At 65.8% G+C, this 18,360-nt stretch overlaps 1 protein-coding gene across 1 annotated transcript in view; it reads right to left on the bottom strand.

Annotated features, from left to right (window-relative positions):
* The window catches only part of MEGF8 (multiple EGF like domains 8), a 199,332-nt gene that overhangs the window by 10,853 nt on the left and 170,119 nt on the right, over positions 1-18,360 (bottom strand). The window contains 20 exon segments of the mRNA XM_065573900.1: positions 269-439; positions 2,050-2,242; positions 6,597-6,759; positions 7,555-7,762; positions 8,246-8,362; positions 8,364-8,461; positions 8,755-8,965; positions 9,555-9,687; positions 10,535-10,769; positions 11,137-11,281; positions 11,621-11,784; positions 12,797-12,968; positions 13,672-13,824; positions 13,826-13,877; positions 14,068-14,186; positions 15,285-15,331; positions 15,334-15,394; positions 16,508-16,555; positions 16,557-16,652; positions 16,654-16,724. Of these exon segments, the coding sequence (XP_065429972.1) occupies positions 269-439; positions 2,050-2,242; positions 6,597-6,759; positions 7,555-7,762; positions 8,246-8,362; positions 8,364-8,461; positions 8,755-8,965; positions 9,555-9,687; positions 10,535-10,769; positions 11,137-11,281; positions 11,621-11,784; positions 12,797-12,968; positions 13,672-13,824; positions 13,826-13,877; positions 14,068-14,186; positions 15,285-15,331; positions 15,334-15,394; positions 16,508-16,555; positions 16,557-16,652; positions 16,654-16,724 (2,657 nt within the window).

An 18,360-nucleotide genomic window follows, 5' to 3' on the forward strand; every position in this document is an offset into this window, starting at 1 on the left:
AGGGGTGAGACGGGGACCCGGCCCCTCGGCCGCCCAGCCTGGGACCTGCGGAGACAGGGGTGAGACGGGGGACCCGGCCCCTCGGCCGCCCAGCCTGGGACCTGCGGAGACAGGGGTGAGACGGGGACCCGGCCCCTCGGCCGCCCAGCCTGGGACCTGCGGAGACAGGGGTGAGACGGGGACCCGGCCCCTCCCCGCCCTGGGACACGGGGGGGAACTGCGGGAATGGGGGCGAAACGGGGAGACACCCCCCAGGGGCCCGGCTCACCAGGGCAGGCTCCAGCGGGAAGCGGGCAGGGTCTCGCCGGGCGGCCCCCAGCTCCTCGCGGGAGATGCAGACGTCGCTGTTCCCGCGGCAGAAGGTGCGGCAGGGCCGGCAGGTCCCCCCGTTCAGCGCCGAGCCCACAAAGAGTGGCCGGCACTTCTCACAGTGCGCCCCCTGCCGGGAGAGGGGGGTTAAACCCCACAGAGACCCCTGCCCCCCGATCCCCCACAGTGCGCCCCCTGCCGGGAGAGGGGGGGTTAAACCCCACAGAGACCCCTGCCCCCCGATCCCGCACAGTGCGCCCCTGCCAGGAGAGGCGGGGGTTAAACCCCACAGAGACCCCTGCCCCCCGATCCGCCACAGTGCTCCCCTGCCAGGAGAGGGGGGTTAAACCCCACAGAGACCCCTGCCCCCCACGATCCCCCATAGTGCGCCCCCTGCCGGGAGAGGGGGGGTTAAACCCCACAGAGACCCCTGCCCCCGATCCCCCACAGTGCGCCCCCTGCCGGGAGAGGGGGGTTAAACCCCACAGAGACCCCTGCCCCTTGATCCCCCACAGTGCACCCCTGCCAGGAGAGGGGGGTTAAACCCCACAGAGACCCCTGCCCCCCGAACCCCCACAGTGCGCCCCCTGCCGGGAGAGGGGGGGTTAAACCCCACAGAGACCCCTGCCCCCGATCCCCCACAGTGCGCCCCCTGCCGGGAGAGGGGGGTTAAACCCCACAGAGACCCCTGCCCCCCGATCCCCCACAGTGCGCCCCTGCCGGGAGAGGGGGGTTAAACCCCACAGAGACCCCTGCCCCCCGATCCCCCACAGTGTGCCCCTGCCAGGAGAGGGGGGTTAAACCCCACAGAGACCCCTGCCCCCTGATCCCCCACAGTGCGCCCCCTGCCGGGAGAGTGGGGGTTAAACCCCACAGAGACCCCTGCCCCCCGATCCCCCACAGTGCGCCCCCTGCCGGGAGAGGGGGGGTTAAACCCCACAGAGACCCCTGCCCCCCGAACTCCCACAGTGCGCCCCCTGCCGGGAGAGTGGGGGTTAAACCCCACAGAGACCCCTGCCCCCCGATCCCCCACAGTGCGCCCCCTGCCAGGAGAGGGGGGGTTAAACCCCACAGAGACCCCTGCCCCCCACGATCCCACCCCCTGCAAGGAATGCAGCTGCCAGCTCAGCCTGGGATGTCAGAGACCCCCTCTGGGACCCTCCTTCACCCCCCAATGCAGAGCGACCCCCTGTCTCCCCCACCCCCCCACAGTGACCCCAGAGCCTCCCCATGAACAGATACCCCTAAAACCCCAGTCACCACCCACCACCACACAGGGCGACCAGAGACCCCTCCATGCCCCCCCCCACCATGGTGTTGGCGTACTCCAGGCACTGGGTCCCCCCCGCACCATGGTGTTGTTGGCGCACTCCAGGCACTGGGTCCCCCCCGCACCATGGTGTTGTTGGCGCGCTCCAGGCACCGGTTCCCCCCCTCCCCCATTGTGTTGTTGGCGCGCTCCAGGCACCAGTCCCTCCCCCCCATGGTGTTGTTGACGCGCTCCAGGCACCGGTCCCCCCCTCACCATGGTGTTGTTGGCCCGCTCCAGGCACCGGTCCCCCCCTCACCATGGTATTGTTGGCGCGCTCCAGGCACCGGTCCCCCCCTCACCATGGTGTTGTTGGCGCGCTCCAGGCACCGGTCCCCCCCTCACCATGGTGTTGTTGGCGCGCTCCAGGCACCGGTTCCCCCCACCCCATGGTGTTGTTGGCGCACTCCAGGCACCGGTCCCCCCCTCACCATGGTGTTGTTGGCGCACTCCAGGCACTGGTCCCGCGCCCCGACGCCGGCGCAGTCGCTGTGCCGGTTGCAGCGACACTCCGCCGAGCAGTTCTCGCCCACGTAGCCGAAGTGGCAGCGGCACCGGTTGGGCTCCACGCACGTCCCGTTCACGCAGCCCTGCTGGCAGACCGGCCGGCACAGCCCCGAGGCGCTGCGGGGAGAGGGGGGATCTCCAGCTGCCCACAGCCCTCGCCTGCCCAGGGCGCTGGGGCCGAGCTGCTGTGCGTGCCCCTGTGCCCCCCGCTCCAGGCAGCCCCCCCAGATCTCCTACCCCACACCCCCTGTGACAAAGTGGGCCTGTTCTTAATGTTTTCCTCAGTTTCCCCTATGCAGTTCTTAAGTCTCTAGGTGGTGGGATAAGGGTGTATGGTTGCTGCAGAGCAAAGGGCCAGGGTACATTAATGACAGGTTTCAGAGTAGCAGCCGGGTTAGTCTGTATCCACAAAAAGAACAGGAGTACTTGTGGCACCTTAGAGACTAACACATTTGTTAGTCTCTAAGGTGCCACAAGTACTCCTGTTCTTTTTGAGGGTACATAAATGACACTGTCTCCTAGCAACTGATGGCCTGGGCCCCTCCTCTGCAAAGATGCCAACTGAAGGTGTTGGAGACAAAGGGATCAGGTGACCTCCTGGCCCGGGAAAGAGACAAAGCCCAGAGAGGAGGGGCTGGACGGGAGTTTGGAGCTAGCTGGGGACTGGAAGGGAGGGCAGACGGGGGTCTGGCTCGCTGGGCCCCAGAATGGACCCGGCCAAGGGGTCCCGTTCGCTGGACCTACAAGCTCTGTTTTAGACTGTGCTCCTGTCATCTAATAAACCTCTGTTTTACTGGCTGGCTGAGAGTCACGTCTGACTGCGAAGTGGGGGTGCAGGACTCTCTGGCTGCCCCAGGACCCCGCCTGGGCGGACTCGCTGTGGGAAGCGCACAGAGGGGCAGATGCTGAATGCTCTCAGGAGAGACCCAGGAGGTGAAGCCGTGTGAGCTCCTGTGACGTTATTGATATAATCTGGGACCATATAGATCAGTGTTGCGACCTAGGTCCTGTAGTGGCACCCAGATCTTGTATAAAGGGGGTCAAATGGGGTGTCTAAGACAAGGTTATGGTGTATGGGTTATGATTATGCTGTCTATATGTGTGTATCAGTTTTGTAGTTGAAGTTGTGGGTATTGGCTCTATACTGTCTGTGTTTCAAACTTGTGCTATGCTGCTGGGTGACATCCCAGACAAAAACAACAAGGAGTCTGGTGGCACCTTAAAGACTAACAGATTTATTTGGGCATAAGCTTTCGTGAGTAAAAACCTCACTTCTTCGGATGCATAGAGTGAAAGTTACAGATGCAGGCATTATATACTGACACATGGAGAGCAGGGAGTTACTTCACAAGTGGAGAACCAGTGTTGACAAGGCCAATTCAATCAGGGTGGATGTAGTCCACTCCCAATAATAGATGAGGAGGTGTCAATTCCAGGAGAAGAAAATGGTCTTGGAGAGTTGCCTGGCAGCCTATCTGAGTGCCAATGCCTGAGATGATGGGGCGTCCAGGGTTTCCGGGCTTATGGATCTTGGGTAGCAGATAGGCTGCCAGGCAACTCTCCAAGACCACATTCTACAGGCCACTATCCTCTGATCCCACTGAGGAATACCAAAAGAAACTACACCATCTGCTCAAGAAACTCCCAGCTACAGTACGGGAACAAATCTACATGGACACACCTGCAGAACCCCGACCAGGGTTATTCTATCTGCTACCCAAGATCCATAAGCCCGGAAACCCTGGACGCCCCATCATCTCCGGCATTGGCACTCTTACAGCAGGATTATCTGGCTATTTGGACTCTCTCCTCAGGCCCTATGCTACCAGCACTCCCAGCTATCTTCGAGACACCACCGACTTCCTGAGGAAACTACAATGCATTAGTGATCTTCCTGAAAACACCATCCTGGCCACCATGGATGTAGAAGCACTTTACACCAATATTCCACATGAGGATGGACTACAAGCTGTCAGGAACAGTATCCCTGATGAGGCCACAGCAAGCCTGGTGGCTGAGCTTTGTGACTTTGTCCTCACCCACAACCACTTCAGATTTGGGGACAACTTATACCTTCAAGTCAGTGGCACTGCTATGGGTACTCGCATGGCCCCACAGTATGCCAACATTTTTATGGCTGACTTAGAACAACGCTTCCTCAGCTCTCGTCCCCTAGTGCCCCTCCTCTACTTGCGCTACATTGATGACATCTTCATCATATGGACCCACGGAAAGGAGGCCCTTGAAGAATTCCACCTGGACTTCAACAATTTCCACCCCACCATCAACCTCAGCCTGGACCAGTCCACACAAGAGATCCACTTCCTGGACACTACAGTGCAAATAAGTGATGGTCACATAAACACCACCCTATACCGGAAACCTACTGAGCGCTATACATACCTACATGCCTCCAGCTTCCATCCAAGACACATCACACGATCCATTGTCTACAGCCAAGCCCTAAGATACAACCGAATTTGCTCCAACCCCTCAGACAGAGACAAACACCTACAAGATCTTTATCAAGCATTCGTAAAACTAGAATACCCACCTGGGGAAGTGAGGAAACAGATTGACAGAGCTAGACGGGTACCCAGAAATCACCTACTACAGGACAGGCCCAACAAGGACAATAACAGAACACCACTGGTCATCACATACAGCCCCCAGCTAAAACCTCTCCAGCGCATTATACACGATCTACAACCTATCCTGGAAAATGATCCCTCACTCTCACAGACCTTGGGAGGCAGGCCAGTCCTCGCTTACAGACAACCCCCCAACCTGAAGCAAATACTCAACTACACACCACACCACAGAAACACCAACCCAGGAACCTATCCCCGTAGCAAACCTCGTTGCCTACTCTGTCCCCATATCTACTCTGGCAACAGCATCAGAGGACCCAACCACATCAGCCACACCATCAGGGGCTCATTCACCTGCACATCCACTAATGTCATATATGCCATCATGTGCCAGCAATGCCCCTCTGCCATGTACATTGGCCAAACCGGACAGTCCCTCCGCAAAAGAATAAATGGACACAAATCGGACATCAGGAATGGTAACATACATAAGCCAGTAAGTGAACACTTCAATCTCCCTGGTCATTCTATCACAGATTTAAAAGTCACTATCATTGAACAAAAAAACTTCAGAAACAGACTTCAAAGAGAAACAGCAGAACTAAAATTCATTTGCAAATTTAACACCATTAATCTGGGCTTGAATAGGGACTGGGAGTGGCTGGCTCACTACAGAAGCAGCTTTTCTTCTCCTGGAATTGACACCTCCTCATCTATTATTGGGAGTGGACTACATCCACCCTGATTGAATTGGCCTTGTCAACACTGGTTCTCCACTTGTGAAGTAACTCCCTGCTCTCCATGTGTCAGTATATAATGCCTGCATCTGTAACTTTCACTCTATGCATCCGAAGAAGTGAGGTTTTTACTCACGAAAGCTTATGCCCAAATAAATCTGTTAGTCTTTAAGGTGCCACCAGACTCCTTGTTGTTTTTGTAGATACAGACTAACACGGCTACCCCCTGATACTTGCTACAAACTGAAGCTCTGAACAAAGGACTGAAGGACCCATCCCACCTGGGGATGTTCCAGAGACTTGATTTGAACCTTCAGTTTATTCCATCGCTGCTGCAAGCCTGAACCAAGAACTTTGCCATTCCTGTATGTAATTGATTCCATTTAACCAATTCTAACTCTCATCTCTATCTTTTTCCTTTTATGAATAAACCTTTAGATTTTAGATTGTAAAGGATTGGCAACAGCGTGATTTGTGGGTAAGCTCTGATTTGTATACTGACCTTGGCCTGGGGCTTGGTCCTTTGGGATCAGGAGAACCTTTTTCTTTTACTGGGGTATTGGTTTTCATAACCATTTGTCCCCATAACGAGTGGCACTGGTGGTAATACTGGGAAACTGGAGTGTCTAAGGAGATTGCTTGTGAGACTTGCGGTTAGCCAGTGGGGTGAGACCGAAGTTCTCCTAGTCTGGCTGGTTTGGTTTGCCTTAGAGGTGGAAAAAACCCCAGCCTTGGGCTGTAACTGCCCTGTTTGAGCAATTTGTCCTGAGTTGGCACTCTCAGTTGGGTTCTGCCAGAACCGCATCGTCACAGCTCCTTGCCCTGAAGACAGTCTGCTCCGAGGGAGAGGAGACTCCCCAAAGTCCTGACTGGCTTTGTGGGGAGCAGTTCCAGAGCATCGCCCGGGGACTCCGGGACACCCCCCTGGCCCAGGTACCCTCCCCACAGGGCCTCAGCCCTGCGCCCCCCCCGTCCCCAGGCACACCCCCCAACCCCAGGGTCCCAGCCCCCCCCCCCCCCCGGCACCCCCGCCCCCGGGGTCCCAGCCCCACCCCCCGGCACCCCCCCCCCGCAGTCCCAGCCCCCGCCCCCGGGGTCTCAGCCCCGCGCCCCTCCCCGCCCCAGGCACACCCCCCATCTCACTTGTGCAGGGTGTAGCCGGCCTTGCAGGCGCACTCGTAGCCATGGGGCCGGTCGTGGCAGGTCTGCGTCTCGTTGCAGTCGTGGTGCCCGTTCAGACACTCGTTCTCCGGGGGGCACGACAGGAAGGACCAGGTGGCCCCCGGCCCGCAGGCCTGCGCCAGCCCTGGGGAGAGGGGCATTGTGGGTAAAACATACACAATAACCCCGCCCTGGGGAGAGGGGCATTGTGGGTAAAAAAAAACCCAGCCCTGGGGAGAGGGGCATTGTGGGTACAACCCCCCCCAGCCCTGGGGAGAGGGGCATTGTGAGTAACAACCCCCCCCATCCCTGGGGAGAGGGGCATTGTGGGTACAAGCCCCCCCAGCCCTGGGGAGAGGGGCATTGTGAGTAACAACCCCCCCCAGCCCTGGGGAGAGGGGCATTGTGAGTAACAACCCCCCCGCATCCCTGGGGAGAGGGGCATTGTGGGTAAAAAAAAACCCAGCCCTGGGGAGAGGGGCATTGTGGGTAAAACACACACACCCCGCCCTGGGAAGAGCGGCATTGTGGGTAAAACACACACACCCCGCCCTGGGGAGAGCGGCATTGTGGGTAAAACACACAACCCCGCCCTGGGGAGAGCGGCATTGTGGGTAAAAAAAACCCCATCCCTGGGGAGAGGGACATTGTGGGTAAAACACACACACACACACCCCGCCCTGGGGAGAGGGGCATTGTGGGTACAAGCCCCCCCAGCCCTGGGGAGAGGGGCATTGTGGGTAAAAACCCCCCAGCCCTGGGGAGAGGGGCATTGTGGGTACAAGCCCCCCAGGCCACCCCCATGAAGCAAAGCCTCATGGGTAAGAGCAGAAAAGGCTCTTGCAGGGAACCGCCCCAGGCAGCTACTGCATGACGAGTCCGGGGGCCGGCCCTGCGGAGCGAGGCATTGTGGGTAAAGCGCCCTCCCCCCAATACCTACCGTGCCGGGGCCCGCCCAGCCCCCCCTCCAGGCAGCGCCCGTGGCCGTTCTCGCCGGGGCGGCCGCACCAGCCGCAGCGGGGCTGGCGGGTGCAGCGGGCGCATTGCTGGGCGCGGGCGCAGGGGGGGGCGCAGCTCTCGGTCCCGCTCAGCACCCGCCCGCACAGCCCCGCCAGGCACCGCATGGGCAGGTAGGTGGGGCTCATGCACTGTGGAGAGAGAGGGGGGGTTACTGCTGCCCTGGGCCGGCACGGCCCCCCGAAACCTCCCCTCCCTGGGATCCCCCCTCCCCACGGCCAGCATGGCCCCCCCAAAATCCCCCCTCCCCAGGATCCCATGTCCCCCCTAGCCTCCCCAGGATCCCCCCTCCCCACGGCCAGCATGGCCCCCCCAAAATCCCCCCTCCCCAGGATCCCATGTCCCCCCTAGACTCCCTGGGATCCCCCCTCCCCACGGCCGGCATGGCCCCCCCCAAAATCCCCCCTCCCCAGGATCCCATGTCCCCCCTAGCCTCCCCGGGATCCCCCCTCCCCACGGCCGGCACAGCCCCTTCCTGTGGATCCCCCTCCCCTTGGCTGGAACGGCCCCCCCAAACCTCCCTCCCCGGGATCCCATGTCCCCCCCGGGATCCCCCCTCCCCCCAGCCCTCCCTGGGTTCCCCCCCAAGCCCCGCCCCATGGCCCCCAGCGGACCTGGCGCAGACTGACGCTCCAGACGCAGCGTTGCCAGCCCCCGTCGGCCCCCTTGGAGCCCAGGCAGGCGTGGCAGGAGCTGTGGTTGTGGCAGGGTGTGGGGCAGGCCAGGGGGGGGTGACGACTCCACGGGCATGGGGGAGACGTTGAGCAGCGAGTGGCTGAAGCACGTCCAGTCGTAGGTGGGCTGCACGCTCAGGATGCGCCGCGTCTCGCCTGGGGGCGGGGGGAGGGTGAGATCCCTGGGAGACCCCCCCCCCTCGTATGCCCCGCCCGCCCCGGCCCCCACCACCCTGCCACCCCCTTCCCCAGGCACCCGCTGCCCCCCATAGCCTCTGCCCCAGATCCACCCAGGCGCCCACCATCCTGCCGCCCCCTCCCCCAGGTACCCGCTGCCCCCCGGGTCCCTGCTCCCTGCCCCCCTCTGACCTGGGCCGCAGACCTGCCCCACTACCCCATCCCAAATGGCCCCCTGCAGCCCCCCCGGCTCCCCGCCCCCCATCCCGTACCGGTGCGTTTGAACTGGCGCGTCCACATGCACTTGCCCGAGGCGGTGCAGGCCGGGCAGTCGGCCGCCTCGCACGAGATCTCCGAGCAGTTGCTGGCCACGAAGATCTCGCGCTGGTTGATGCGACAGTCGTTCTCCGACGTGCAGCTCCCAGCGCTGCCGATGCAGGCGCCCTCGGGGCAGTTGGTGCACCACTTGCACTGCGGGGGCGCCTGGGAGGTGGGGGTCAGGGCTGGCCGGGGGCACCCCACAGCCAGCGCCCCCCCACCCCACTGCCCTCCGCACCCCCACAGCCTGCACCCCCCGCCCCACTGCCCTCTGCACCCCAGCCAGCGCCCCAGCCCCCTGCAGCCAGTGCCCCCCACTGCCCTCCGCACCCCACAACCAGCGCCCCCCCACCCCACTGCCCTCCGCACCCCACAGCCAGCACCCCCCCACCCCACTGCCCTCCGCACCCCACAGCCAGCACCCCCCCACCCCACTGCCCTCCGCACCCCACAGCCAGCACCCCCCACCCCACTGCCCTCCGCACCCCACAGCCAGCACCCCCCCACCCCACTGCCCTCCGCACCCCACAGCCAGCACCCCCCCACCCCACTGCCCTCCGCACCCCACAGCCAGCACCCCAGCCCCCTCCAGCCAGCACTCCCCCACTGCCCTCCGCACCCCACAACCAGTGCCCCAGCCCCGTCCCCACCGCACCCCTGGCCAGCACCCCCTCCAGCCAGTGCCCCACCCGGCTCCCATCTGTGCCCCCCAGCTCCCCCGGGAGAGGACAGGGGAGCAGCTGGACACACTCACCGCGGTGACCAGCCCGTGGTTCATGGTGCGGGGGTGCCGGGCCAGACACTCACTGCAGGTCCTCAGGCGTCGGCACTCATCCGCCGACCGCGGTGTGGGGAAACAGGCGGCCGCCCCGGCCGGGCAGCCCAGTCTGCGGGAGAGACCAGTGAACCGGGGGGGACCGCAGCCCTGCCCCCACCGCTGGCGAACGCCCCCAAGCTGCCCGTAGCCACCGCCTGCTCTGGGAACCAGGGCCCACAGCCCTCCCCGCCCACTCACCTCATGTGACAAAGCAGGGAGTCACTGTAACATTGTCAGGCCCTTTGTGTGCCTCAGTTTCCCTGGCATGGGGTGGGGAGGACTGTCTGCTCTCAGGGCAGGCTGAGAGACATGGGGCGCGCGTGGCCAGGAGGGGTCAGGGACGGACCCGCTGGGAGCAGGGTCCTGACGGAGCTTTTCCCGCCTCGCCCTGCAGAGCACAATGGCTGGGGGAGGGGGAGCCACGGGGGGGGCACAGGGGGGCTGCCGAGGGGGCCAGGGTCTCCCTGGGGTCTGGCCAAGGAGCCCAGCCACCGACGGACGGAGCCTGGCCAGGGCTCGCTGCAGCCGGCCCCAGCGGGAACCCAGGACCTGGGGCGGCATGGAAGGGTGGGGGGGGGTCATTGGAACCACCCTGGGGGGCCCAGCTCCCCGCCCTGCCCCCCCGGAGGGCCTGCTGGGCTGGACTCCGGCAGGGACCCTGGGGGAGGGGGGGCAATCCTGGAGCCCACAGGCCTGCCCCTCTCCAACATAGATCCCCCCTGTGACTCCACCCTACACCTCGCCCCACTCCCCCCCACAACAACCACACCCCTTCTGGTAGGGCCACGCCCTATGTGTAGCCACGCCCCTACTTCCTCACCCCACCAATAGCTTCAGCCCATCTCTTTCCCCCTGGCCATCCACCAACAGCCACGCCCCCTCCCCATCAGTGGCCACGCCCCCTCCCAGCCCCCCACCTGTCGGCGGCGTCGGCGGACAGGCAGCTGCCGCGGCACCAGGTGCAGCTGGCACTCGAGCGGTTGCAGGCGTCGGGGCCGGGGAAGACGAGGCAGGGGTCGGAGGGCACCGTCAGCACGGCCATGCGCCCCAGCGCCACCCCGCTGAACCCCCCGGAGACGTAGATCCGGCCCCCGACCGCGGCCACCGCGTGGGCCACCGACTCGTTCATGGGCACGCCCACCACCGCCGGGCCTGAGGAGAGCAAAGGACCCTGGGTAACCCCACCCACCACCGCCGGGCCTGGGGAGAGCAAAGGACCCTGGGTAACCCCACCCACCACCGCCGGGCCTGGGGAGAGCAAAGGACCCTGGGTAACCTCGCCCACCACCGCCGGGCCTGGGGAGAGCAAAGGACCCTGGGTAACCCCGCCCACCCCGGACTGGGGGGAGAAACGGGGTCAGTGAAGTATCATGGGAAATGGGGGCAGAGAGGGGCAGTGGGGGAGGAACTCTGAGCGGGGGGGAATCTCACTCCCCATTGCCTGTGTGGCTGGGGTCCCCTCCCCCCTTTGTGTGGCTGGGGGGGGTCTCCCTCCCTGCCCCCCCGGTCCCCCCGTTACCCGTCTGGTTGGGCAGGATCCAGGTGTTGCACTTGAGCTGGTAAAGCAGCAAGTGGCTGGTGAAGTCCTGGGTCTCCGTGCGGCCCCCGACCACCACCATGGTGTCCCGCAGCACGGCCGCCGCGTGGAAGAAGTGAGACAGCGGCTGGGGGACCACACGGGGTCAGTGAGACAGCGGGGTCAGCCCTCCCCCCACATCCCCGCTGCGCCCCAAAACCCCACTGCACCCCATCCTCCTAGCCCCATAACCCCACTGCACCCAAAAACTGGGCCCCCACCCCCACATCCCTGCTCTAGCCCTGCACCCCCAAAAACCCCACAACTGCATTGTACCCCAAAACCCCCACATCCCTGCCACTCCCCAAAACCCCGCTGCACCCCCAAAACACATCCCCCACAACTTTAGCCCCTCACCCCCATGTCCCTGCTGCACCCCAAGCCCCCTGCCCCCCATGCCCACACCCCTGCCCTGGCACTGCCCCACCTTGGGGCCCTGGGCGGGGGCCAGCAGGCTCCAGGTCCGGGTGGGGCAGTGCAGGCTGTAGAGCTCAGGGGAGGCCGACACCGTCTCCACGTGGAAACGCTGCCCCCCGAAAACATAGACGGCGTCTGTGCCCTCGTGGTACACGGCCGAGTGCCCGTACAGACCTGGGGGCAACAGAGAGGGGTCAGGCGCCCAAACAACACATCTGGGGGCAGCGGGGGGGGGGGGGGGGTCAGGCCCCCAAACAACACACCTGGGGGCAGCGGGGGGGGGTCAGGCCCCCAAACAACACACCTGGGGGCAGCAGGGGGGGCAGCTTCTGAACCCCCCTTCACCCTACTCTGTCCCCACACTGGGGTCCCAGCTGCCGCCAGCGCTCGCTCTCCACACTGGGGGGGTATCTGGGAGGGGCAGCGGGGGGTTCGTACCTGTGTGTGGGGGGTCCTGGCCGCCAGCCCCACCTGCTCTACACGCCGGGGGGTACCTGAGGGGGGGTTTCGTTCCTGTGGGGGGGGGTCTCGGACGCCAGCCCCGCCTGCCAGCGCTTGCTCTCCACGCCGGGGGATACCTGGGGGGGGACGGTTTGTACCTCGGGGGGGGGGGTCATCTCTGGGGGTGTCCCGGCCGCCGGCCCCGCCTGCCAGCACTCGCTCTCCACACTGGGGGGTACGTGGGGGGGGGGGGTTTGTCCCTGTCGGGGGGTCCCGGCCACCAGCCAGCACTCGCTCTCCACGCCGGGGGTACGTGGGGGGGGAGGTGTTGTACCTGTGGGGTGGGTCCCGGCCGCCGGCCCCCTCCTGCCAGCGCTCGCTCTCCACGCCGGGGGGTACGTGGGGGGGGGTTGTACCTGTGGGGGGGGTCCCGGCCGCCGGCCCCGCCCGCCAGCGCTCGCTCTCCACGCCGGGGGGTACGTGGGGGGGGGGTGTTTGTACCTGTGGGGTGGGTCCCGGCTGCCGGCCCCTCCTGCCAGCGCTCGCTCTCCACGCCGGGGGGTACGTGGGGGGGGGTTGTACCTGTGGGGGGGGTCCCGGCCGCCGGCCCCGCCTGCCAGCACTCGCTCTCCACACCGGGGGGTATGTGTGGGGAGGGTTGTACCTGTGGGGGGGGTCCCGGCCGCCGGCCCCGCCTGCCAGCGCTCGCTCTCCACGCCGGGGGGTACGTGGGGGGGGGTTGTACCTGTGGGGGGGGTCCCGGCCGCCGGCCCCGCCTGCCAGCGCTCGCTCTCCACGCCGTACTCCAGCAGTTGCTTGTTGAAGCCGTCGGCCGGGGAGTAGCCGCCGATGAGCAGCAGGGAGGTGCCGCGCCGGGGGGTCAGCGTGTGCCCCGCCACAGCCGGGAGCAGGGGGTCCTGGGGGGAAGCAGAGCTCAGAGCGGGTTGGGGGCCCCCAGGGGAGGGGGAGGGGTCACAGGGCACCGAGGTGGATGAGTGAAGTGTTGGGGGCACGGGGGTCAGAGGTCACGGGGCTCCGGTAGCCCAGCTGTGGCAATCCGGCTGCCGGGGCTCATGGGCAGAGTCAGCGGGAGCCCAGGGCTGGGGGCAGCGTGGGGCCAGGGGTCGATGCAGGGGCAGCGAGGGGCTGGGGGTCAGGGTGGGGTTGGCACTGGGTCAGGGGTCTGCGGGGGGTCGGGGATCGCCATGGGGGGAGGGGGCTGCGGGGGGGGGTCGGGGGTCGCCGTGGGGGGAGGGGTCTGCGGGGGGTCGGGGGTCGCCGTGGGGGGAGGGGTCTGCGGGGGGGGGGGTCGGGGGTCGCCGTGGGGGGAGGGGGCTGCGGGGGGGGTGTCGGGGGTCGCCGTGCGGGGGGTCGGGGGTCGCCGTGGGGGGAGGGGGCTGCGGGGGGTCGGGGCTCGCTGTGGGGGGAGGGGTCGCTGTGGGGGGAGGGGTCTGCGGGGGGGTCAGGGGTCGCCGTGGGGGTCGGGGGTCGCCAGGGGGGGAGGGGGCTGCGGGGGGGGGTCGGGGGTCGCTGCGGGGGGGGGTCGGGGGTCACCGTGGGGGGAGGGAGCTGCGGGGGGGGGGGTCGGGGGTCGCCGTGGGGGGAGGGGGCTGCGGGTACCTGCTCCTGCCTCCATTGCAGCGTGGTGAGGTTCAGCATCCAGCAGTCGCTGGCGACGCCGCCGGCCGCCAGCCCCCCCAGCACCACCATGGCCTGGCGCGCCGGCACGTAGGCCGCGGCGTGGAAGTAGCGGGGGCTGGGCCCCGGCCCCCCCGTCCTCCGTCCCCGCCAGCATCTGGGTCCAGCGGCGCTCCGGGATGGAGTACCTGTGGGGAGAGACCCAGAGCGAGAGAGTCCCCCGGAGCCGGGGGGGCCAGAGACCCACAGCCCCACCCCCAGAGCTCGGTGTGGAGCCCGAGGAAGGGGGCGGGGCCCAGCAGGTCCTGGGGGCGGGGCCCAGCAGGTCCCAGGGGCGGGCCTGGGGAAGGGGGCGTGGCCCAGGGGCTCCCCGCTCACCTGTAGACGTTGCCCAGCAACCCCTGGCGCAGGGACAGGCCCCCGAACATCCAGAGCGTGGCCTCCGGCCCCTCCACCATGGTGTGGCCCAGGCGGTGCAGGAACCGGCTGGCCGTGTCCTGGGACAGACGCAGAGGCAGGGTCAGCGCCCGGGGGCCGGGGATCGGGGCTGGGAAGCCAGCGTTGGGTGTGGGGCAGGGGCCGGGCAGGGGCCGGGCAGGAGGCAGTGCCCAGCACATGCAAGGGGGTGGGTGCCCATGCCAGGCAGGGCAGGGGCTGGGGGGATGGTGCTGGGCAGGGAGTGCCAGGATGGGGACGAGGGGAGGGCCTGCCAGGGTTGGGGGGATGGGCTGGGGGTGAGGGGAGGGCCTGGCAGGGTTGGGGGGATGGGCAGGACTGGGGAAGGCAGGGGGGTGCATGAGCAGGTGGTGCCAAGGCAGGGGGCGAGGGGGGGCCCAGTGGGGTTGGGGGGCTGGGCTGGGGGGACCCGGGGGGGGGTTGGGGCCGGGCGGGGTGGTGCATGAGCAGGTGGTGACCAGGCAGGGGGCGAGGGGGGGGGGGCCGGTGAGGTTGGGGGGCTGGGGCTGGGCTGGGGGGGCCCAGTGGGGTTGGGGCAGGGCGGGGGGGGGGTGCATGAGCAGGTGGTGCCCAGGCAGGGGGTGAGGGGGGGCCCGGTGGGGTTGGGGGGCTGGGCTGGGGGGACCCAGGGGGGTGCATGAGCAGGGCGGGGGGGGGTGCATGAGCAGGTGGTGCCCAGGCAGGGGGCGAGGGGGGGGCGGTGAGGTTGGGGGGCTGGAGCTGGGCTGGGGGGGGCCGGTGGGGTTGGGGCAGGGCAGGGGGGGTGCATGAGCAGGTGGTGCCCAGGCAGGGGGCGAGGGGGGGGGCGGTGAGGTTGGGGGGCTTGGCTGGGGGGGCCCGGTGGGGTTGGGGCAGGGCAGGGGGGTGCATGAGCAGGTGGTGCCCAGGCAGGGGGGCGAGGGGGGGCCCGGCAGGGTTGGGGGGCTGGGGCTGGGCTGGCCAGGGGATGAGGGGGGCCCAGCAGGGTTGGCGCAGGGTGGGGCAGGGCAGGGGAGTGCATGAGCAGGTGGTGGCCAGTCAGGGGGCGAGGGGGGGCCCCGGTGGGGTTGGGGGGCTGGGCTGGGGGGGACCCGGGGGGGTGCATGAGCAGGTGGTGCCCAGGCAGGGGACGAAGGGGGGGGCCCGACGGGGGAACTCACGGGCGTCAGCTGACTGTCAATCAGCGTCTCCCAGACGAGCTTCCCGGGTCCAGCGGCACCGAACAATCCGCGCCCCCGAACCCCTCGCCACAGACGCAGAGACCCAGACTCTGGGGAGGGGGAGGGAGGGGTGTAGATCAATCTCTGATAATTTTTCATATGACTTTACATTGTACCTCTTCATATAACCTTGTGGTGGTCTACCCACGTGTGACCTCTGTTTTCATGGGACTTTGTATCAAAGCCTCATTTAGAAACTTGCATTGCCCTTGTATAATATTATAGCCCCTCAGGATAGAATAAGATAGAAGAAAAATTTTTGTTTGCTAGCAGGAGAACAAGAGCTCTCCCCCCCACCCCCCACACTAATCAATAGCCCTGTTGAATGAATGAGGTGTGGATGAGGAAGGCGGGAGGCAGCACCTCCAGACAGCCTCAACTGTTGGAGAGGGGCTGGGAGCCAGACCCAAGGACAATAAAACGTGTCAAGTGGGCTCATTAAAGACAAGCAGACATACTGACGGCCTCGGGGTTAGAAGCAAGCACCTTCTTTGGAAACACCCTCTTTGCAGCATTGGGACAACACTCAAAAGAAAGCAGCACAAAGGACCAATGGACACAGACACAGAGTTTGAATCTGCTCTAGATTTGCCATAAGAGGAAAGCTGCTATAAAAGTGAGGTGTCTTGCAGAGGACCCCGGGTCTCGTCTTGTCAACATGGGAGCATCGATCCGGATCGGCAGAAGCCCGGCTCCACCCCTCCCCCATCTAACTCACCTGGCCAGTGAAGTTAAGGGGAGAACTAATTGGTAACAACAAGACGGAGTGTGTTTGTGTGTGTGTGTGAGTGTAAGTGTAATATATTATATGCATATGATACAGTGTTAATGAATACATGTATTACTAATAAATGTGGCCTTTTGTCTTATTCCCCCCAAAAAGATCCTGTGCAGGACTTGAAGTACAACAAGGGTGAGACGGGCACGGCCCCCCACCCTGCCCCCCAGGGCCTGCACCGACCCCGCCTCCTCCCCCCACGTGCCTCGGCCCAGCCCTGGACTCCGGCCCCACTGTGGACCCCCAGCACTCGCCTGGTCCAGTCCCCCAGCGGAACGCCCCAGCCTTCCCCCTTCGTGCCCCCCTCCTCCCGTTGCAACCCCCTACCTGTGCCCACCCATCCCAGGCCCCTTCCCCGTCTCAGCCCCCTGCCCCCGTCACGCACCATGTTGCAGACGCCCTGGCCGGCGTGGGCCGAGCAGTTCCCGGGGCTAGACCCGCAGCTGGCAGTGGGGCCCAGCGTAGCCCCCCCGGCACACGCAGCGCCCGTCCCGGCACTCCTGGGTGGGCCGGCAGCCGGGCCAGCAGCGATGCACTGGCGAAGGTGGCGTTGAAGCCTGACGCCTCGCTGGAGTTCGCCTCGTAGTACAGAACCAGCAGCCCTGGGGGGGGGGGGGAGAAACAGGGGGTTAGAGAGGTCTGTGCCCCCCACCCGTGCATGGCCAGAGGAGGTGTGGGGGCGTGTCTCTGTGCCCCCCAGTCCTCCCTGTGCCCAGCCGGAACCAGGAGCATCGGTGTGGCCCCCCCTGTGATGGAGTTCTCAACGTTTTCTCTGAATACTGTGTGTGCCTCAGTTTCCGTTACTCCAGTCCCTAGGCGGGGGGATCAGGGGGTTGATCGGTGCAGCGACCCCCGGAGGGCAGGTGTGGCCGCGACTGGCTGCCTGGGCTCCGAGACCGGCCGACACCCTCTAGCCTGGCTCCTGATGGCCGGAGCTTGTCCCAGTGCCTCGCACACCCGTCCCCGCTCCAGCCCCACGCAGGCCTGGCTCCTCTCCTGAGAATCTCTCTGGGGCCGCCAAATCGCTCACCCTGCCCTCCTCCCACGGGCGGATTAGCCCCTGGACCAACAGAGCCCATGGCCAGGGTGTGACGGAGCAGGGAGCAGGGCAGATTTGACCTGGGAATGTTGCAGGGGGGGTTGCAGTGGGGATGTGGGACTTCCCTTGAAGGAAGCTACCTGAGCTGTAACCTGAGCCAGAAGGGGGGGGGGGGGGGGCGAATTAACACCTTCTGCCCGGGAGACTGAACAAAGGAGAGGAGCAGCGGGAGGGCTGGGAGTTTAGTTTCGGTTGGGGCTGGGTGGTGCAACGCAGGGAACCCCAAGCTGGGGTCTAAGCTCCCTGAACCTCCCAGAGGGACCTAATTGAGGGGGTCTGGTCGGACCTACACGCTCTGCTTGAGACTGTGTTCCTGTCCTTAATAAACCTTCTGCTTTACTGGCTGGTTGAGAGTCGCAGTGAACCTCAGGAAGAGGGGTGCAGGGCCCTGACTCCCCCACACTCCGCAACACAGGGGCCCCGGCCAGTGGGGGCCCCCAGGAAAATGGGTGCAGGAGCGCAGGGTGGGTGGAGCGGGTTGGGGCGTGGGGGCTGGCAGGTGCTGGAGCGGGACAGGGGCTGGCGCAGGGGCCGGAGCTGGGCCGGGCTGTGGAGTGGGGCTGGCTGCTAATGGGTGGGTCTTGGCCCATCTGTGGGCTACGCCCCGTCCCGTCCCCTGCAGGGCCAGCCGGGGGTGGGGGGTGGGGGGGGGGAGGCAGCAGCCCGGGGGACCTGCTGGCCCAGGAAAGGGACAAAGGCCGAGAGGGGCGGGGGGGGGGGGCGGAACTGGTCAGTCGGGGACTTTGCTGCAGGTCCCTGGTCTCACAAGCTCTGTTCTACGCTGGGTCCCCACGTCGGGGTCACTCGCTGCCTGGGAGTCGCTGTGGGGGGGCAGGGCCCTTTGGGGGTACGTGAGGCTCCCCAGGGGCCCAGTCCAGGGGGACTCGCTGCGGGGGGGGCCCGGGGTGAGCAGGGGGCCGAATGCTCCGAGGTCGGATCCAGGTGGCTCCTGGCCCTGGTGGGAGCCCTGCAGGGAGACGCTGCCCCAGAGCCCTGCCTGGCTTCACCTGGAGCCGTGCCAGAGCCCCCAGCCTGGGACCCCGGGACACCCCCAACCCCGTGCCATGCCCAGGACCCCAGGGGGCCCGAGCCCCCCCGCTGGCAGCACCCACCTGACGCGGCCTCCACGGTGAGGGGCT

Source organism: Chrysemys picta, chromosome 20 (genome assembly GCF_011386835.1).
Source record: "Chrysemys picta bellii isolate R12L10 chromosome 20, ASM1138683v2, whole genome shotgun sequence".
NCBI lineage: Eukaryota > Metazoa > Chordata > Testudines > Emydidae > Chrysemys > Chrysemys picta.